The following is a 22,959-nucleotide window of genomic DNA, read 5'->3' as shown; positions in this document are numbered from 1 at the left end:
TAAAGAGACTTCCTGGTAAAATAAAAAAATAAAAACAGTGACATAATTCAGCAAATACAGGATGAACCATCATTAAACTTTAATCATAACTTCCTCTAGCATTGTAAAAAATACATTCTCCATTATCTGTCACTGTACCTTTGTTAGTATGGATGTGTGGTGCCCCCGGTGGAGGAGGCATGGGCATGCTTCCATCTGACGGTGTCCTGCGGTGTCCCAGAGTTTGAGCTCGGGGTCGTATCGCCCCGTCTGAAGGGGTCCGTCTGTGCCCTCTGTTCATGGCCATGGCTGCAGACACGTGGGTTGGCGTGAGCGACTGGTTGGGCTCCTTCTTGAAGCTCTCTGCCCGCAAGTCCAAGAGCGGGTTGAGGGCAGGAGCTGGCGGTGCCACCGGTGTTTTGATCCCAGTCATCGGTGTCAGGGGGTAATCGTCTGGGTCGGAGGGAAGAAGGGACTTGGTGGAGTTGCAGTCAGACAGAGAGGACAAAGAGAGGAGTGTGACGGAGGGAGAAGGGTCCAGGCAGGGGAGCGCAGAGTCGTGATGTCTGGAGAGAGACAGGGAGAGGTTTCTGCTGGGTGGAGAGGTGCTGCGACGGAAACGTCCCGTCCGCTGGAAGAGACCCTCCTTCTTCTTACGCTGCTCCTCTCTGAGGTCCTGCTCATCCTGGAGCACCTGACAACAACATGGGGTCACATCATGATCGGCACTCAAATACAATCAGCTGAAACACATCACGTAACTGTGTGATGTTACTTTTTGTCTCTGATAATCACTTCCTCTCCCTACTAAAGCAACTACAGCAAAAGATTACACGCAGATCATTACTCTCATTGATCCTCTCACTGTACACTCTGTATCAACTTCAACAACAGACAGAAATCCTTAAAACACAGAATCAACAAGGTGCTGGAAACCCTCCATGCAGACCTCGAACCGTGCTGACTCCACAGCATCACACTGATAATTTGGCAGCTGCTCCAACCTGTTCAATTTCATCCCAAAGGTGATGTATTAGTTTAAGATGAGGAGACTATGACATGGTTCATTATCCTGTTTGGAATATTTATCTGAGAAAGTGTCGACTGTATATAAGTGCACGCCTGCAGGGGGGAGCTGTTGGTGCCTAATAAAGGGAAAAAGGAGTGTGTGAATAAACATAAAGCATTTCACCCAAATTTGAAACCTTCACATCCTGAAAGGGATATCTTGTCCACGGATGGGCGTTTAAAATAAAAAGGCGTGTGATTCTTTGGTAAAAAAGTAGTGGTATGCTTTCTGTGAATGTGAGTGTGAATGGTTGTCTGTCTCTATGTGTCAGCCCTGCGATAGTCTGGTGACCTGTCCAGGGTGTACCCTGCCTCTCACCCAATGTCAGCTGGGATAGACTCCAGATAAGTGGGTACAGAAATGAATGAATATACTTTCTGTGCGTATTTATTCTAGATACATACATATTATTAGCAGTCGTAAGATTTGTCGGCAGATCAGATTGGTAATATTTTTTGTCTACAATGCTGGTTGTTGTTTGACTTTGGGGCGGCAAGGTGATGTAGTGGTTAGCATTGTCGCCTCACAGCAAGAGGGTTCCTGGTTCGATCCCAGGAGGGAGCCCTTCAGTACAGAGTTTGCATGTTCTCCCTGTGTCAGCATGGGTTTTCTCCAGCTTCCTCCCACAGTCCAAAGACATGCAGGTTAATTGGTGACTCTAAGTTGGCCGTAGGTGTGAATGTGAGCGTGAATGGTTGTTTGTCTCTATGTGTCAGCCCTGTGATAGTCTGGCGACCTGTCCAGGGTGTACCCTGCCTCTCGCCCAATGTCAGCTGGCAGCCCCCCCGCGATCCTCAAGAGGTGCAAGAGGANCTGTGATAGTCTGGCGACCTGTCCAGGGTGTATCCTGCCTCTCGCCCAATGTCAGCTGGCAGCCCCCCCGCGATCCTCAAGAGGATGAGCGGTTATGAAAATGGGTGGATGGATGTTTGACTTTGAGGTCAGTACAGTTCCAGTATTTTTCAGCTGTCTGGCTCCAGCAGCACAAACTTATATCAGGGCGAGTCTGCTGAAGCTTTCCAAGTAAACTTTTGCACAGATCATCTATTTAACTCCCAGACGGTTTCCAATGAAACTCCAATGAAATGAAACTCACCTCCACTCTTTGTCCTACATTTGCACTGGGAGTGTTGACCAAATTTTCTACTACTGAACAATGATTCTTACTGAACATTATCAACACAACAATAAAAGTATTTGCTGTTTGACTGCTGCAAAAAATAAAAAAATAACTTGGCCATATTTTAAGGTTATGTTTTGTTTTGTTTTTTGTTGTGTACTGCAGAATCAGAAATACTTTACTGATCCCAGAGGGGACATCATGATTCATTGCAGTTGCTCCGATGTAAAGAAAAGAGAATTATAAGAAGTAAGAATAAAAGTATGAAGTATAAGTATGTAAATATAAAGCAATAAAATAAAATAAAGCAGAAATGAAATGTGCATTAAAATAAAAATAAAATGTGCATTATGCTACAGTGTTTAACACTAGTACCTAAGATATTAAAACTTAAAATATATATAAAACATCATATTCTTATTGGACATATTAACTCAGCTGGCCACATTATTAGACACTGACATTTAACTGAATTTAAGGAGACCAAAATTTGATGTCAGGACAACGTCTAATGCCAACAGCAATTTGACGTAGAATACTGATGACAGACGTCATTGATATTCTCTTGATTTTAAGTTGCGTTGTTAAGCAACCAAAATCCACCATCATCCAAACATCTCACGCTGATGTCATCTTGATGTAGAATAAGCACATTTAGTCATAAGGTAAGGAAAACAAAACTCATTTTATGTAACATGTCACAATGTTTACATCCACACAACTTGAAATTCTATACATTAGACATCTACATAATGTGATTTTCATTACAACCAAAATTTAATGACTGTCCATAGTCTTTCTGACGTCTTATAGACGCCCTGTGTCAGCTGGGATAAGAACAATGAATGGGACCATGTAATACACTGCCAATATGATACTGTCAATAATTCTTCTACATAACAATTGTGGTGTTTTTATTCTCTTAGTTTTATTACTTTTTTGTATATATCTTTATTAGACAGTGAAACAAAATGGGTTCTGAGCTCTCCTATGCTTTCATTCATTTATTCATCTTTTTTTATGTAGACTAAGTTCTAGCAATTACAAGAATTGGGCTGACCTCGAAAATTTTTGTTTCAAGGTATACTGTGCCAGGAGCAATATCGATCTGCTGGTTTCTTCTTTTGTGGTTTTCTAAAATAAAGATGTTTCCCAGTTTTCTCTCTCTCTCTGTTCTGTCTGCTGTTTTCTCACCTGTAGTTTTCCCAGCTGCATCAGATCTTGTCCGAGGGCGACAGACGCGAGCAGAGAGGCACAACCCAACAGCAACATATCGCTTTTCTTCCTCTGGCTGCAGCGACGGAGTGAGTCCTGGTTGCTCACCCCCGTCCCCAGCCCGACGGGGCCCTGACAGGAGCTCGTGTTAACAACAGTAGGCAACGTGTTTGGCCCCAGGCTTCCCCACAGGGACCCTGAGTCATCCACAGCCCCGTTACTGCTGGTCTCTGAGGGCTGCAGGGACCCTGGTGATTCCTCAAACTCACAGCACTCCTCTGTTTCAGAGAGAGGAACAGAGGGGAGTGAAACAGAGTTCAGACGATCCGATTCTTGTCACCAACTTACAATGAAAAGTGAAGACTCACCCATTTCATTGAGGCTGGAGAAGCCAGCGGTCATGGGTGCATGTTTGGGGGACTTGCCCAGATTTGGTGCGCTGGATGACCAAACTTTGCATCCCTCACCAAGTGACTTCAGTCTGCAAACAGACACCATGATGTCAACACACCACCAATCACAACTAACCTCTAAAACACAGAACAAAGCGCTACAGTGTTTTCAGATAGAAAGATTCATGCCAGGTGAGAACAGCTATCATACACAACAGATTTCTTTCAACCACATTTTCAGAGATGCTCTGCTTCTGTCCGCTCCACATGCTATAATGATATATTGATTGAAAGGGTTGGGTTTTTTTGAGTTACAAGAAATATTCTGTACAGAAAAAGATGAGAAAAGGCAGTTTCCTCTCGCCTGTGATAACTGTGACAGAAAGCAAGCCTCGTGATCCTCGTGATCCAATTTTTGTCACTGCAGTTTCATCAGGTACATTGTGTTCCTCTTTAGGAAAACGCTGCCCAACTGTCCTACTCACAAAGAGTTTCTGACTTTCTGCTACTTTTATCTGTCAGTGTCTGGGTAGATTTGGGAGCACTGTGTATTTGACAGAGTTGGAGTACAGCATGTCAAGATACCACCAAAACATTCAAAAGTATGGCCATGCTACATGCTTGTGGCGTCTGGTGCTATTATATGCCACTAAATGTTTCCATTCCCATGATAGTTAACCAATCAAGTAGGAAAAAAGGTATCAGATGAAGTACTCTTTTGGTTTTGGTACCACTTCAACGCAGGGGTTCTCAAAGTTTTGACAATTTAGGGAGCCTCCAAAATCGTTAACTTTAGCTTTAGCATTGATGACTAAACGTGATTTGTGTGACACTTGCACGGTGCCGCTAGTTATCAGTCCTACAGTGGCGTAATGTAACAGTACTTGGTATTTTTTGGGAGTATCTCTACTTCGCCTGTGTTTTTATATCTCCATCACCTTTCACTTTCACATCACTACACTTCCTAAATAAAATGTAAACTCCTGCTCCAACACATTTGCCCAAAGCATCTTCGTTACTTTGTTAGTACAAAATAAAATCAGAAGGTTTGGCGAATCAATGGTCCTAGCTTGCTAAGTAGATCACAGGTTAATCTTATAAGAACACGTGCAAACAAAGGCCCTCAGAGTCATAGTCAAGCCCAGGCTGCATGACAGATTACACGCTACATGCTAATGATGACTTTCCACTTGACAATGAGACCGACTTCATGATGGAAGCAGAAAATGGCATCCCATAGTAGAGAGGGCGAGTAATGATTCAATGGTATAAGAAATTTGTGACAGGTAACTGTGCGGTGACGCCAGTGTGTCAGCCCTGGATGGTCAAAGGTTTTCTTTAAATCCTGTAAGTTCTGAAAAAGACCTTAGTTTTGTCTAAATGTAATGTACACTCCATTTTTAAGGTGATTAAGAAGAAATAAACTTAATAATCCTCAGAATTCTGACTGCTTGCTGTTTTATTTAGAGCTTTAACTTGTACTTTTACTTTGAATAGGCTACTTAAACACATTAAATATCATGAAATTAATTTTGATACTTTGCTACAGTAAATATCAGATGGCATCTGACATCTGTCTTCAAGACTTTTACTAAAGTAGTATTTTAATACGTGACGTTAACTTCTACCAAAATCATTTTCTGGTAAGATATCTGTACTTTTACTTCATCCACCACTGCATCCCTGACCTGACAGACGCTTGTTAATGAAGTGCTTTTTGATGCAGTTACCCAGTATGCAATAAATATAATCTTTTGAAAGTGAAATGGACCATGCATGCACCAAAAAATAGCGCATGCATTTATTTGTTTGTTTGTTTTATCACAAGTAGGCAAAGGTTTTGCAAACTATAAAGTTTGATTGGCCTCATCAGGTAAAAATGTAAACAAACTGTGAACATACTTCTCCTCCCCGCCGACCCTCTCTTTCTGGAGGGTGGAGCTCGGTCCCCAGGTGCGTCCTTTCTTCTTGCTGGTGGACAGGTCCTCCTTCTTACACACAGCGCTGCGGCCCCACGTCTTACTGCCATCGCTCGGTGTCACTGAGGGACATGAAGATAACTCACATTACAGTTCTGCCTTACATTCACTTTCTCTCACACAGGATGCTGTCTGACTTTCGGGTGTTTGCACTCACATCTTATGGCTCTCAGGCGGGGTATGACCCCCGGGCTGGCGGGCGGGGTGGTGCTCTCGCTCCCCTGAGTCTTCCTCTTGTCCACACTGGGAGACGCCTGGACTGTGATCTTGTGTTCAAAGCCTACAGGTGAGCAAGAACAGAGATTTTGTTTTACATAAATCATATGTCAAACATTTCCTAACTTTGGGAACACAGTGGTGCACACTAGAGCTTCACTGTAACTTATTGGTGCCTCTTTTCCACCAAATGAGTTCTGGTTCTTGATCTGGTTCTGTTCATGATTCCTGGAACTTCATTGCTATCTAGTAAACCAGTCCACCCTTCCATTCACACCTGGACCCATCTAACCCTAAGAGGACACAAGATGGCCAGGTGGGTCGATGACTCACATGTGACCTTAACGACTCTGTACAGGTTCACACCCACACAGAGTTTAAAGCCTGTGACACTGCACTAGTCCGTCAGAACTGAAGAACCCCTTTGGATGAGAGGTGAAACGTCTTCAAGAATCTCAAGCAAGTCCAGTTGCCTACAATAAAGCACTTAGGATTACATTGACCTGGATGACTGGATGAGAGTCTTCACTGACTTCTCCATTCTCTCTTTCCAAAATGTAGAATATGACACGCAAGGAAAACCTGCTATTCTTTGGTTCCAGCTGAGAACCAATTTTTGGGTTCTGACCAAATTTGTTTTTGGTAAAAATGAACGGTTCAAGAACCGGACCAGAACCGGATCCATGTTGGTGGAAAAAGGGTTAGAGAGGTGTCCTGGTTCTCACCCCTGTGATGCCATTCTCCCTTCATCCACCAGATGCCCTCACACTCTCCCACCTGTCCCAGTGACCTGGCTCTCACATTTACGTTTCCACTTTTCCTCGTCGACCTGTGCAGTATATATCTGTCACTTTTCCTCTCAATCCCCACTAGACTTTCAATGCTGTTTATGTCTTTACCTTCCAGCCATCTAAACATGAATATATACCCTTAAATGTTGAGCCTGGACCTGACTGCCTGAAAGCTGATAAATCTTCTCTTTGTGAATATACTGCTGAACTCTTCCTGTCTGCCTGGACTGTAACACATACTGTGAACTTCCTTAATATAATTGTGCTTGTTAAAAAACTGATGCTGATTCAATTAGTCCATTAATCATTTAGCTGACGGACAGAAATGTATTATTTCAATTTAATTTTGTCAGTTAATGTTTTTGTCTTTTATTTGTCAAATACCAAATATTTGTAGGTAAGAGCTTCACAAAAATGACAGTTTTTCTTAAATGTTCTAATAAAATGGTGAAAATATAAGAGAATAAATATGAGTGAAGGATTAGGTGTTATTTTGACATCTGCAAAATTTTATAATAATTCCATTGTATCGTCAACATTTTGCCTCAAAAACAAGAATGAAACGTTGATGAATCTTCTGAGTTAAGTGTGTTGTTTTTCTGTCTTCATGATAAAGGAGACTTAAGTGACTCTGACTTTGTAGTGTGTTGTTGTAGACAAACTTTGTTACTGTTGTCTAATCTCTCAGAGCCGTCTACGTCCTAAATTTCTAACCCGGAAAACACACCATGTAACTGGGAGCTCTGCCAGTTCAGTGCACCAGAGTCACCAGATTAAAACAATCTGCGTGCAGTTCCCTGATCCACCCACCAGATGGCAGACTGATGCAGTTGCTGTCTCGGCCCAGCTTCAGTAATCTGCTCTTCTTGAAGTGTCCTTTTCTCTTCTTCACGCTGGGTTTCTCCTGGTACATCTGGTGGATGATGATGTTCAGCTCTCGCTCCACAATGTCGATCTCCCTCTCTGCCAGCTCCTGCTCTCTCCTCCTGAGCTGCTCCTCCTGCTCCCTCTGCTCCTCGGCTGCTCGGGCCAACGCCTCCTCCCAGGACCTCAGCTCCTGCAGAGAGGAGAGGAGGAGCAGGAGAGGTGAATTAGAGGGAGTGGAGAAGAGAAGGGGGAGAGGCAGAAGTTGATGATAAAGGGAGAGAAGGAGAGAAAGACAATGAGGAGAGGGGGAAAGAATATGAGGAGGGAGAGAGAGCAAAGAGGAGATGATGAGGACAGACAAGAGAGGAGGAGGAGAGAAAAGGAAGAAGGAGGAGGAGAGGACAAGATGAGGATGAGGAGAGGTAAGTGAGAGGGAGTGGAAAAGAGGAGGAGAGGATAAAGGCAGGAGAGGAGAGAAACAGAATGACGAGAGGATGAGGAGGAGTGGAGAGGAGACAATGAGGATAGGAACAAGGGAGGAGGATGAGAGAAGAGGAGACAAAGGGAGGAAAAAGAGGGGAGCAAAGACAATGAGGAGAGGAACAGGAGAGGATAAAGAGGAGAGGAATAAGGAGTGGACAAAGGGAAGGGAGGAGACGAGAGGAAGAGAATGAGAAGAAAAGAGGATGAGGAAGAGTGAGGAGGAGTGGAGAGTGAGGAGAGGAACAAAAGAGGAGAAGAGAAAGTAGAGGAACAAGAGAGGAGATGAGGATGAGAGAAGAGGAGAGAAGGAGAGGAACAAGAGAGTAGCGGGAGGACACGAGGATGAGGTGATAAGACGATAAGAGGAAGACAAAAGAAGAGGAGGATAAGAGTAGAGAACAAAGGAGAGGAGAGGAGAGGAGAGGAGAGGAGAGGAGAGGAGAGGAGAGGAGAGGAGAGGAGAGGTTATTAGCACAGCAGCACCTCCTCTGACACCTCTTTTGGCAATGGGCTTGTTGCTAAGGTGATTGTTATTTGCAGAAACACCTCAGACAGACAGAGACGTGGTGAGATTCCTCCCACCCTCAATTCTTCTGCTGAAATCACTCTTTCAATAAACTCTAATGAAACATAAAGATCCTCAGAATCACACATATATTTTCTCTGTTGTTTACTGGCGGTTTCTTAAACTACACTATCTCTACCTGTCAAAGACTCATTTTCAAAACCTATCCTTTTCTCTAAGATTACAGCGCTCAGGTAATAATTCATTTCCCTGTGATGAGACGTGAATGAATCTGTGTTTTCGTGTTTCTCACCTTCTCTTTGGCCCTGAGCTCGTCAAACATCTGCTGGATCTCCAGCCTCCAGTCCTCCTGTAAGGAGTGGAAGGACTCCAGAGGCATCTGAAACATGGCCGACTGCTCGATGGCCAGCAGTCGCCTCAGGATGCTGGTGAAGGAGGGCCTGCTGCGGGGGTTTGGGCTCCAGCACTCTGAGGGGATCGGAGACAAATATTAGAGTTAACACTGAGGTTAGCAGATGCTTTTAACACAAGTGACTTACAAACACATTTAATCTCCACAAAAATAACAGCTAGGTGTCTTTAAAAATGTGTGTTTATTTGTATGTTAATATTTCCTCTGAAACAACTGACTGACATCTCCTGGCTTTGGTTCCTCTTATACTGTCCAGAAAATTGGTGCATGACCCTTTTAATTCTCAAAACACCAACTTTAACAGTTAACACTGGCCCAAATAAAAAGGCCATTTACTGTACAAAGGGAATTTTAGACGACACAAAGGATAAGGTGCTTTTCTACACACTGAATAAAACACTTACAAGATAATCCACCATCCTGCAGGTGAAGACGATGGATGTGGTGACATGTGGTCTGAGGCTGTGTGGCCAATTCAATGTACTGCCAGATTCACAGAGATGAAACTAGAGACGGCTTATAGTGGTGAAATGAATATTCAGTTCATGGGCAACAGCTCAGCAACATCTGTGACATTGCATTGTGCGATCAAACTAAACATTTTTAGAGCAACCGTTTACTGTGACCTTCCCAAGGTGCACCTGTGTAGTTATGATGCTGTTTAATCAGCATCTTGATATGCCACACCTGTCAGGTGGATGGATCGCGGATTATGTTAGTGAAATGATCACTTACACGGATTTAAACAAATTTGTGAACTAATTTTTGAGAGGACTACGCCTTTTGTGTGCACAGAAGAAAATATAAAAAATATTAGATTATTAAATAGACAATCAAAAGTGTTGTGTTTATATTTTTGTTCTGTGTAAGACTAAAACTGTCAAATCCATCATTCTGATTTTCCTGCTCTGTCCGTAGCACTGAGCCCGGTGTCCATTTGTTCCCATTAAAAACATATATCTTTAAAAACAGGTCTTAAACATATAGTTTAATTATTAAAAAAAGCTCAGTAATTCCCTAAAACAGCTGGGCACTGTGGTTGTTATCGAATGTTACTTAAACAGGAGTTAAAATAGTTTATTTATTTGTTGGGGACTATTTTCAGCGGTGGATTGATACACAATTGGTGCTCTCATGAGTGTTTACAGCAGGTTGCTGTGTGTGGGATCAGAGTAAATACAGCGTGTGTGCTCATGGTAATGAACATGTCACTCACTGTGACAGTGCGGCTCACTGATGAGTTTGTAACAGTTTCTGAACAACAGTGGAGGAATTAAATATATCAGACTTTGGCAACACAGGCAATTATTTAGTTAGGATCAATTAATTGATGGTTTTGGTCTTTTCATCAAATTATAATGTTTGAAAACGTATATAAAGTTCTTTACCACTAAGTATTCATGTTTGGCTCCTGATGAAGACACATGACACAACGTTGAGTTTTTTATTCAGCTCTATGCTGATAAAACGAAGACGTCTATGTGTGGGCCATCTCCTTCAATAGGATTTATAATTCACCATGTTCACTATAATTCCTTTCATCAATCTGCCCTTCATAAGTACATTATTTTGCAACTCTGTGTTTAGTGATCAATCTTTATTGACACTTAACATCAAACTCGCAAAGCTGGGGGCAAATGACATTTGCGTTATGAAACAGAAAACAGCAAACTTAACAGCAACCTACAAACTACTCAGTTCAGCATGCTGGGAAATGTAGGCGTCGCTATAATGTAAAGCAAAACTGCATATTTTTTACAATAATAGAAACTATTGTTTGAAGAATGTTGAATATAACTGGATGGCATGCTAATTTAGGGGAATTGGTCCAATGTGCTGTTAAAATCATACAGATGATTAGTTCCATTTAGTTTACTACTTTGTTTTTTATGGTGAGCTGTGTGATGCCTTAATTCATAAGAAAAAAGTAGATACTGATTTATGGAAAATACACATAGACTGAGATGGATATTCAGGTTTGAAACAATAATCTGGAGACAGCCTTGAGGACAGGAGGAAAGCTCTTTTATTGAGATAATCTGTAGATTTATTAGTTCCTCGTGAACAGTTAATTTCAGATGTTATTTATTTATTTATTTTTTTCGTATTTTATTTTTTCCTTTTGTACGTTTTGTTTCATGTGTGCAGACAGGAGGATGTCTGTAAGATAATGGCATAATAGTGTCCTGTAATCCCACGTGGGAGGGGCCAAAAAGGCATGACACTAAAATGAATAAACAGCACATCATACTGTCATTATTACAGTTATTAATATAATATAATCTAAAGAGGAGTGAACCATGAATTTTTGGTCTGCATATAATTTTCCTTTTTTTCATTCCTGGCAGTAAAGACAGCAATAACAGGAGTGGAAGGGAGCAGGATGGGACAGCATATGGCAACCATCATGAGCCAAACCCTCACTGACAGTGTTGCAGAAACATGGTGGTCACCTACAGCGATCAGTGCTGCCTCTGCCACACTTAACCACCGCCATAACCGTCTACTAAAACATGCCCAAAGAAGCATCAACAAAACTCAGTCGCATGCAGTTCAAGAGCTGTCTCACGGGCTGAAAAAAGTATAGTTTATAGCAGGAAGCATTTATTTATTAGATAAAATAAATTAGCATAAAGAGTATGTGGATAAAAGTTGGAGGGAGAGGGGATGAAAGCGAGATGATGACAGGAGTAAACAGGGAGCAGCGAGGGATGACAAAGGAGAGATTAACGGATGAACATGGATAAGATGAAGTGGAGTGAGAGGGGAAATGAGGAGGAAAAGAGCTTTAGGAGCAGAGTGGGAGGGAAGCGGAGGGAGGTGACTGAAGTTGGCTGACAGTTTGAGAAACAGCTAAAACGCGGCCCGCAGCTTACCCGTCTGAATTTTTCTTTAAAGTAGCTCGGGAATAAGCACATTAAGGCTGTTTGGATATAAGGCAGGTGTGTGTGTTTAAGCAGAGATGACCTGCACTGTGAAACAAGAGCTGGTTAATACTCCACCACTGTTAACAGAGTTGCTGCCTGGATTATTTGCAAGGTGAAAAGGAGAAATTCGACCCAGGGGAGCACGGGCGCAGGACTGCACGAGGATGTATAAAAAGCAACTTAATGAAACCATTCGGACTGTCTCCATTTATTTTAACTCTTGGTGTTCATCTCAGCTCGCAGGCGCAGAATGAAAACAACTGTAACCTCAAAAATTCAAGTAAGGTTGCACCATTTTAAAGTCCGAGGATGTGAACACCCACAGGGCCTTCTTCAAAGTGAGTCTCCATATTATCAGTGACATGTTTGAGGTCATATTTGATGCCTTATGCACAGTACAAAGCCAAAAGATAAAACACAAGGGCACTAAAAGCTCCTGAAAGTTTACTTGTCAACAATGAATGAATGGGACAAGCGGGACTAGTAGGAGGAGGTCGTAGAAATCAGAAAACAAACTGCGGTCAAGCTGTTTTTACTGTGCTCATGAGACGTTTGTTCTTCTTCAGACATCTTAATGTTGGCCTTACACCACATGACGTCTCAAGCAGATAACTTCCCAGTGTCTGAATTATATCATGAGAGTGATAGACTCGTTTGGTGCAAGGTTGTCATAAAACTAAGTCCGAGCTGTCTTTATCTTGTCCTGACCTTCCGACAAAAATCAAACATGTTTAATATTATCGTTAGTTTTCAGTCTTGACTCATTCAAATCCTGAAGTCCAATGATGTGAACATTGTAAACAACCTGTGGGTGTGCTCTCTCCAGCACCAAACAAGAAGCGGCAGACCAGGTTTACAATAAACATGAAGGGGACTCAGGGGAGGCGCAAGAATGTGAACAGGTCTCAAGTTGTCTTGTGCTGTGGAATAGGAGGAGAAACTGGTGGAGTTGTGGAGTGAACAAGAGTCAGTATTTAATTCGACAAGTATCTGATCCACTAATCTTATTTTAGTGAGGAATCTTAATTTTTGAAATGTTTCGCCTCTCAATCCCTCAGTCTTCTTTCACTGAAATAACGCAGCTAACTAACGGATGCTTGCTGCAAGTTGAGGCGACAAAATCCAAAATGTAAAGTTTTACACAAATACATTTTATCTTTATAGACTATATTGATGCTGGTATAATAATACCATCTACATATGATGCCTTTTTTATAGTATTTCCAGAGCCAAGTGTTTATGTAGATGCATAAAGAATTGTTAGTATGTCGTATTTCTTAAAGGGAGTTTGGCATCATATTTTCCGACAGGAGCGGGATGGAAAATAATCTCAAAGTAACCTAGTTGTAGTCTTGCAAATAGTGACCCTGCAAGATCTCCAGCCTTTGCAAAATCTTTTAGTGTGTGACTAAAAGGTCACATTGGCTTTAGATGTGAGAGGGTGTCAAAATTTAGTCTTTCCAAGTGTATAGTAGGCATAAGACAACTCAAAAATTACTTTCTCCACAAGAATATAAGTATTGACTTTGTATTCCTGGATTTAAAGGGGACCTATTGTGCTTTTTCCCCTAATTTTCTGTCATATATAATGTTACAATGTCAGATGTTCGTGTTAAACTTGGCCAAAGTTTCAAATAATGAGGTAAACAAATGTAAAAATAATCCCTGTGAGCAAAAACCTCAGGCTTAGAACTGCTCAGAATACTCAGTTCTTTTCCTACTATCGAGACAAGATGACATCATCTCATGACGGATTTCTTTATATGGTCATCTGCTCCAGGCACACTACTGCAAGTCTATATAGGAAGGCTACCTGTAGCTTCATGCTAGGTAATATGTAATATGTAATCTTGGTTGCTGATGTTGTATATTTCTCTCCAATTCTGGATCATACTCCTTTTGGGTCATGTTTGGTGTTTTGAGAAACTTTGGTAATTTCTCATAGTAGAAAGTGCCGCTATACTTCGTTACAGTCATTCCCTGGCTGCTATGACGATGCAGAGACACCAAGAGCTGACCAATCGAAGCAGACTGGGCTTCTTGGGGGAGGGCATTAAGAGACAGGTGCTAAAATGGAGCGTTTCAGACAGAAGGTGACTACAGGTGTTCCAGCACAGATAGTGTGAGGAAAATTAAGTGCTTTCTCTAACATCAAAGCATGTAAACATGTTCTAGTAGAAACCAAAATACAAGTACGAACCTAAAAATGAGCATAATAGGTCCCTTTTAAAAACCACCCATGGTGTCAATGTGGTCTCTGGCTTACCTCCCAACAGCTGAGCAAAAGGTTCAGGGCACGTTGAAGGGACGGGGAGTGTTAGCTTGTTCATGGCGACACCGTAAGCGACTGCAAGCGCGTCTATCTCCCGGTAGGGAACCTCGCCAGTGAGCAGCTCCCACAGTAACACACCAAAACTGTGACGAGAGACAAACAAAGAAAATGTTATGTTGTTTTCATTTTTTTATGTTTTCATGTCACATCTGACGATAATGACTACAGTTCATGCAACAAATGAAGCATCTCCATGACAACTGAGCAAACTCTCCGCTGATAAAGGCCACAAATGCATCTCCCTTGACAGTCTACCTGCAGATGTTTGTATAAATTGGGGGCAATAAGCTGAAACAGAGAGACGAAAGCAGTACCTCCACACATCGCTGCTCTTGGAGAAGAGGGAGAGCTTGATGACCTCTGGGGCCATCCAGGCGTAAGTCCCTGCTGCACTCATCTTGGTGGTCTGGTGCCATTCTCTGGCCAGACCGAAGTCTGTGATCTTCAGGGTTTTGCCGCCCAAGCCATCCCGCTCCAGCGGCTCCAGGATCAGGACTGAGGAGAAGGAAGAAGGCAAAGACGAAGAGCAGTTTGTATTAAAAGATGACACTGCTGTACACACAAAACTTATCAGACAGCAACACAAAACTGCTTCTGGGACTTTCAGATATGTAAACGTTCTCTGACAAGAGGTCAAACTACACAGACAGCAAAGAGAACCCAACAAGTCAGGAATTATTAGCTTTTTATTTTAACTAAAGTACAAAAAACTGCTAGTTTCAATTTCTTAAATGTGAATTTGTGCTGGTTTTCTTACTTTTTTATGATAGCAAATTAAATATATTTGGGTTTTGGAGTGTTGGTCAAACAAAACAGGCAGATTGGAGAACTAAGCTGGTATCTAGGAAATTGTAATGCACTTTTGCCACAATTTTCTGACATTTTATGAACAAAACGAGGACAATGCATGCAATTTGCGGAAATTGTCTCTAAATTTTCAAAGCACTAAATGAGAAATTTAATCTGTGAAAAAAAATCATATTCCTCTGCCTACTCAGTTGGGTTGTTGCATGTCTTACAGCACATAAACGAAAACAACCAGAGCTGAGAAGTGTCTAATGCAGCTGTCAGTCATGTTAACTGCTCGTGAACTATGGTCAAACTGTCAAACTAGGCAGCGCTGATCAAATACGAATCTAGATTCTGTGACTGAATTGCCTGTTTCTCTCCTCAAATGTTTTCAGAAACATATTTTAGTGTACTGTTAAGCTGTAAAATGAGAAAGTTGGTCTGTCTGGTGGGCATAAATACACCGGATGACATGAAACATATACTTTTCAGTCTCACATCATCCTGCAGATTTTGGCTAGCAGACAAGCAGGGAACTTCAAGAGCTGGCAGCACAGGGGGCACCTTAACACTGCTATGAACACACCTCAGTGACATAGACCTGGTTGAAAATTGGTACCATATCCCTTTAAGTCAATTTAAAGGTACACTATGTAGGATTTTCCAAAAGAAATCCCATGTTAGGGATGTTTATTGGCATGTACCCCTCAGTCATAATTTCAAGTCACGCGGAGGGGGTGGGGGGGCATATGCATTGAAACAGACAATATTACTGATGTATTAAATAATGTTGCGGAGCACTTTTTTTTATTCCAACGCCACACAGTCACATCTACAGTACACGCATGAACACACATGCTTGCTCAGATTACCACTCTAACATTCACACACAACAGGCCAAGCCTATTTACACATAAACGCACAGATGAAACTATAGCAAACAACAAAGTACATCCAGTCCACAACCACAACCAAAACTCATCCCGCCCGCTCCCGCAAAACTCTGAGAATTTATGCCCACACAATAACAGAGATGCACTGATTTTGTGTCTTCTCCCGTCCCGCAGGAGAAAACACGTCATTTTATAGGCTATTACTGTAATAAATAGATTCATGGGGTTGTTTGTTTCGTTTCCCTGGTCTGCATGTCTTTTGACGCACTGGTCAGGAATAGCGCTCCTATTTCGTTGTTTTCATTTAGTTTTTAATGAAATAAAGGCTGTTTCATATTCTATTCTCCTCCTCTGTATTTATTTATTTTTCTACCTTTATATAATCAAGCAGTGATTGAGGTTAAGGCAAGCCCGGCGCCAGGATGAAGTTACTGAGGGGGCGGTTAAAAATTACGAGGGGGCAAATCTTCATTATGCAACATAGGTTCACACAGTGAGTTATAAAGAGCGCGCAGACGTGTGTAATAGTCGCACGTAATGACAGCTCGTTGCCGGTGAAACACAATAAACTGCATGTCTTCTTTCATGTTTGTCTCATGACAGATGGAGCTGACAGACAGACAGACAGACAGACAGACAGGTGGAGCAAGCAGTAAATTGGTATGAAAGCTGGTTCAGGGCATATTCGTCCATTTATGAATAAATATGGAGTGGAAATGCTCATGCATCTGCACCAAGTTTCTGTGTTGACATCCTGTCGCTAGGCTACATCTTCTTCTTCTTCTTCTTTTTCTTCTTCTTCTACTGTTTAATGGCGGTTGGCAAACAGCGAATTGGTCCATTACCACCACCAACTGGTGGAGTGTGGATCAAAATGACTACTACACCTTTTTTTAAAAAAATAAAAAAAGGCTACATCCCGATCCCGCAGTGTTTTTTTTAGCCGCCCGTTCCCGCCCACAGCAAAGTTCAAACCGCCCGCTCCTGCGATATTTGCGTAGGATCCCACGGGACCCGGTGGGACCCAATCCCAATGCAACCCTCTATGTCAGAGTACAAAAGTTACCCGGGCCATGGCCCCCCTGGCCCCCCCAGTTCTGCGGTCTATGTGCTAAAGTATCAGCTGGTCCATTACAGCAAATGTAACATTGCTGCAATAGAAGTTTACAGTGTACAAACAAGCAGTGGATGGAGGAGGGGACGAGTTTAAATGTTGTCTTTACAAACAGTAACCAACAATTCCTGCAGAGTTTACTTTTAGGTTATTTTGACTGACAGGTTTTTGAGAACAAAAAAGTGAAAAAGTCATGTGTCTTGCATCAGTTTAAAACTACAGATATCTCAACCTCTGTCACATTCACAAACAAAACGTAAAAGGTGTTCATGCTCAATAATACAGTCATGTTTACAGTACAGGTGTGGTCGGACCTGTGTGCTCGTCAGGTTTCTGCTAGAGGGCACATGCACCACGTCTGGTCCAGCAGTGTGTGACGTGTTTATGTTTCATACAGTGACAGTCATTTAATGTATAAAGCATCCTTGTCAGCGTTAGCGTTCAACCTCATCTCTCTCTTTTTTCTCTCTCTTCCATGTACGACTTCCTCCTTCATTTCCGTGTGAAGGCTGGCTATGGAAATATTTGGAGTGTACACAGTTCACGGGCACTGAGAGGCAGGTGGGGGTTGCTCTGTGTCTCTCTCACTTATCTACAGGCGTATGCAAAGGGTGGTGGAGAGACTACACACACACACACACACAGCGCCGTCTTTGTTTACACACACATGCACTGCCACACACGCACACACACACACAACCTTTCACGTGATAAAGGTGTGCCTCTCTGTGCGCTGCTCTGTCGACAGGCTCGCTAGGAGACCAGTTTCAGTGATAAAGAATTGATCTCAGGCCAGTCAGCACATATTTCCATAGTCAGAGACAAGTATTCACATCCTCACTATACCATGCAGTGACAATACTCCATTACAAGTACAAGTAATGCATATAAAACTTTACTGCCACATTTAGAGTTATATTATAATCAAGTATACTCAATATACTGATGCATTAACGGGTGAGCAGTATTTATTTCATATTGTAGCTGGTCAAGGTGGAGATTTAACTACTTTAAATTACAGCTGAAACATTCAGTCGAATAATTCATCATTTTGATAATCAATTACTCACGTCAGTCATTTTTAAAGCAAAATTGCTAGATTTTTGCGCGTTCAAATGTTCTCAGAGGACTTGATGCTTTTCTTTCTTAGTTATAGTTTTCTTTCTTAGTATAGGAGTAGTAAACTGAATATATTTGGGTTCTGGTACTGTACTGTACTTAAATACAATTTTGAGGTACTCTTGTTGTCTTTTATACTGTTACTCCACTACATTTCATAATAAAATAATGTATTTTTGTGTCTGGTTATTTTTTTAGATGAAGATTTCACATTAAAAGAACATGATATATGACAATTTTATAAAACACAAAACAGTGTTTCCCAACTTTTTTGGCTTGTGTACCCTTATAAATCAGCAGTGTATAGCTGGGCCCCAAACACATTTACCCTCTAAACTTCTCAAAAGGTTTTATTCAAATAACTGAAAAATTATCCTATATTTCCACGGCAGATAAGTGAAAAGTCCAAAAAATGAGCAACAGAACAGAGTCACATTCATCATCTCATGACCCCTCAGATTATTTTGTGACCCTTAAAGGGATGCTTTGCTAATTTTCAACCAGCTTTGTGGGTCATACGTGTAAATTAACTGCGGTGAACTTTCCTCCATCTCACCAGGGCTCAGATCTCCTTGCTCATCTCTCAGCTCAAATCCAGCTGACTTATGCTGGCTCTAAGGCTGTCATCATGGATGTATAAAGACAATGTTACTCCAACCACAGATTGTACTTCTACATTTTCATCTGCCCGCAATCATGGATACAAAGAGTATAGAAGCAAAGAGACTGCCCCACCTCGGACAAAAATCAGATCAAACAGTAAAAGCAGGTGTGCTCAAATATGAACCAGTATTCTGGTACTGCGTTGTCTATTTCTCCCCTGAAATATTTTCAGAAACTTATTTTGGCTTACTGTAGTTTGAGATTGTTTGTTACCAGCTGGCCGCCATATTGTTTCCTGTGTCAAGACGGCCAAGCTCACATTATGTTACCAACCAGCGGGAGCCTTTATTGGTCCGCTGTGGCACCAATTTCAAACATATTTGCACCTGTCCATGGTATAGACAGCCCAGTTTAATGAAAAGAGCATCTTTCCATTAGTGAAATATTTAAAGTTGGGAATCACTGGACTAAACTACCAAACAGTGACAGTATTAATAGTTAAACTATCTTAACCCTCGATCACCTACAACATTAAAACACTGATTAAAGCGTCAGTTTTAACAATCTAATAACATCTAATAATATCAGTCACAGTGCCATTTTGCTGCAAAATAAGTACTTTTACTTTGATACTTTACGTACATTTGCTGATAGTACTTTGAACGCAGCATTTTTTTCTTATATTTGAGTCTTTTTACATCAGTCAGTTAATCTGCAGATTCATTTTTCATGGATAAATGAGATCATCAAGTCAGAAATTAATCAAAGTTAACCGGCAACAATTTGGGGCGAAATGCCAAATAAATATTCCATGTCTCTTGAAAGCAAATATTTGCTGGCTTTGTTAGTCTTGTATTAAAATAAATTGAATCCTATTATCTTATTTAACATGTCAATATTTCTAGGGAATTATGACGGTTATTTTTCACTATTTACTGACAAGTAATAGGCTGAACAAATAATTCATTAACAGAGAAAATGATCAGCAGATGAAACTACAAATACATTATTAGTTGCAGCCCGACTTCCTGTTGTGTTAAATGGTTAAATGTACAAAAATGTATAATGTTTTATAAGATGAACAAATGTTTGGTGAAATTTTCAGCTGTCAGAAACACAGCAGAATAAAAAGTATATTTTCTCTTTAAATGCAGCAGAAGTATGAAGAGGCATAAAATGTGAGAGGTATTTCAAAACTTGTCTCCAGCTGTCTTTTCTATTCTGATGCTGCTGTCTCTGTGAGGGACAGCTGTCTCCTCGAGGCTGTCTCTTTCTCTGTCTCTGAAAAACAAAAGATGGAGTCCAGGCTGACTCAGAAACAACGAGAGGACGGGATGTGTTTGCATGCTTTAGATGGGTGTGTCTTCCTCACAGTCTACCTTTCCTGGTTTGTTTTGTGTGTATGAATATGGAGCACATCCACGCAGGGAAAAGGACATGGTGGCCTGTAAGTGGAAGGCAGAGTGGAAACAGAGAAGACAGAAAAAGGGGAAACCAAAGGGAGGCCTGTTCACAGAAACTGAACGTGTGAGCGAAGCAGCACTTCCACCTGCTCCCTCTCTCCTCCTGATTTAATAATAACATCATCGTGTTGCTTTCACACCTCGAGAACGTCACCGTGCAGCTTCTTGACACCAACTATTCATTCATTCATCCTGCCACAGGTTTTCACTACCGCCAGTGTTTCATCAATACGTCATCTGGATAAAATGATCGATGTGCTTGTATTCAGCTGGCAACTCAGAAACCTGAAGTGCAGCCATACACAAGTAACACCCACGGGGGCATCGGAGGCATCACAGCACATTTTATCACAATGAGGGGGAAAAGAAGTCCTCAAGGATAGTGTGGCTTTTACACAATGCAGTGCTGCTGGAAATGTTATCCCAAAATAGAGTACAGCATACGAATGAGAGGAAAGCAAGAAATACAACTGACAGGCTCCCTGGTTACTACGAAGTCTTCCATAGCAACAAGCATTATGGGAAATATCACAGGCCTCAATGTGTCATTGAGACTTTGCTGTGGAAAGATGAAATCAACCAGACTTTAACTTATCAATGACCTGTTGCAACTACAACACAGAGGACCGCTAAATAAATGTAGTCAAGAAGCTCTGTGAGGAAAACCAAAGGGTAAGATGGATAAAGCATGAGGTCCAAAGGCTTTTCTTTAACAGGGACAGTTCACCTCACAACCAAAAATACTTATGTTTCCTCTTACCTGTAGTGCTGTTTATCAGTCTCAATTGTGTTGGAGATGTAGTTCCATTATATTCAAGAGAAAGCAGAAATCCCTACGGCCGATATCTCCAGCACTCGGCAACTCAACCCAGAACAATCTAGACTGATAAATAGCACTACAGGTGAGAGGAAACATATTCAATTTTGCTTTTTGCAAATGTAAAATTGTAGTAGTAGTTATGCTCATATTTAACAAGTATAATGTACATGCACACTATCTTAATCAAGCATTTTAGCATGCTAACATTTGCTAATTAGAACTAAAGTACAGTTACAGTAATGTCATTAGTTTTGAAGGTATTTGGTCACAATGACCTCATGCTGGGGCGAGAAGAAAACATCAGGAGTTCATCAAACTTCTCACAAATCCTCCATTAGTTGTTGAGACTGACGGGCTTTGCTACCCCTGAAGCCACATCGCAAGTGCAAGTGCAATTATCACATTTTGCCATTAAACAACTTCTATAGGAGTATTAAGTTAATCAATAAATAGTATTGTTAGGTGATCCTGTTCTTCGCCCTACTTTCAAAGATATCAAGATAATGTGGGAAAATAAAACCTGGTTTGTGTGATGATGCCTTGTGAAGGTGTTCTCATGCACTATTCGCACATATTCCTACAAAATGTAATGCACCAGAAATCATCTCTAACCCATGTAATCATGAGCCAGTAATTCGTATATAACCAACATACCCGAGAAGGCTGTCAGCACGCGAGAAATGGGCTGACAGGAGTAGAGAAGGAAGTATAAAGAGTGGAAGTCAGCATAAGGAGGTAGGTTGGGGTGGTGAATGGGTCAAACAAACCCAGGACATTCCCCCAGGAGGCCGGTGTTCTTCTCCCAAGTGAAATAAAGTGAGTTTTGAGTTATTTAAAGGTAAGTCGTAATGTCACGTTACATATGTAAGGTGTTGGCGCCCAACAATATTTCTTTTCCTACACCTAACCTGCGTAACTTTACTTTCCTACACCTAGTATACGTAGCTTCACATTTCATGCGTAACATGACAACACCGAATCATATTTCTTTTCTTAAACCTAACCTTTACATGAAGCATGTAACTTTTTGTTAAGTACGTAACGTGACAACGCCCAAACATGTTTGTTTTCCTATATCTAACCTAACTGGTACGGGCGCTAATTCATTGGGTACTCATTTATTAGTCAGCGTTAGGAGGTAGGTTGGAGTGGTGGATTGGTCAAACAAACCCAGGACAACTTTACATTAAGTATGTAACACGATTCTCTTCTTTAACCAAACCTGATCAGTAGGGGCGCTAATTCACTGGGTGCTAATCTATTAGATATCATATGAACTCCTGTATGTGCATTTTCCAAAACATATCATACAATCCATTGTGTGGGGATACGTTGACCAATACTATTGAAACCCATTAAGAACTGGAACACTGTGGTTATGTACCAGTTTGAAACGTCAAAGCATATTGCAGTTCTGTCACAGCCAAGTATTACTGATCAGCTGTCAAAAACACCTGCTGACTGTCACACTGTCAGCCCACAGAGAGAGCAGCAGCTTCCTGCCACATGTGATAAAGTGTTGTTCAGAACTTTATACTGCTGCTGCTCTTTCCTCCATCCTTGGACCCTGACCCCGGGTAAGTGTTTAGCAATGCCACTGAGTCACTGTTCAAACACTGTTGGAAGAGTAACCAGTGAGACTTTAACCTGACTAATGATCCGCAGACTGGTTAGTCAGTGCCGTGATCACAGGTGACACATTAGCTTAGAGCCCACTCAGATATTTCACCACAGAGGAATGCAATCAAAGCTCCTCTGAGTGGTGGTATTTCTGTCAGAGCCACTTACATCAAAGTTTATAACACCATAAACAAACATGTTTGGCATGTGGTGGCTCTAATCTGGAAAGT

General features: G+C 41.5%; 1 protein-coding gene across 1 annotated transcript in view; it reads right to left on the bottom strand.

Moving 5' to 3' along the window:
• map3k10 (mitogen-activated protein kinase kinase kinase 10) overlaps nt 1–22,959 on the bottom strand; it is a 48,375-nt gene that overhangs the window by 3,382 nt on the left and 22,034 nt on the right. The window contains exons 2-10 of the mRNA XM_050032797.1: nt 14,623–14,803; nt 14,243–14,391; nt 8,930–9,105; nt 7,572–7,818; nt 5,912–6,034; nt 5,678–5,816; nt 3,752–3,864; nt 3,363–3,661; nt 139–673 (exon numbers count right to left, since the gene is read on the bottom strand). Of these exons, the coding sequence (XP_049888754.1) occupies nt 139–673; nt 3,363–3,661; nt 3,752–3,864; nt 5,678–5,816; nt 5,912–6,034; nt 7,572–7,818; nt 8,930–9,105; nt 14,243–14,391; nt 14,623–14,803 (1,962 nt within the window). The remainder of the gene's footprint in view (nt 1–138; nt 674–3,362; nt 3,662–3,751; nt 3,865–5,677; nt 5,817–5,911; nt 6,035–7,571; nt 7,819–8,929; nt 9,106–14,242; nt 14,392–14,622; nt 14,804–22,959) is intronic.

Source organism: Epinephelus moara, chromosome 2 (assembly GCF_006386435.1).
Source record: "Epinephelus moara isolate mb chromosome 2, YSFRI_EMoa_1.0, whole genome shotgun sequence".
NCBI classification, from domain to species: Eukaryota; Metazoa; Chordata; class Actinopteri; order Perciformes; family Serranidae; genus Epinephelus; species Epinephelus moara.
The sequence above is the reverse complement of the archived record's forward strand: the minus strand, read 5'-3'. Positions and strand labels throughout refer to the sequence as shown.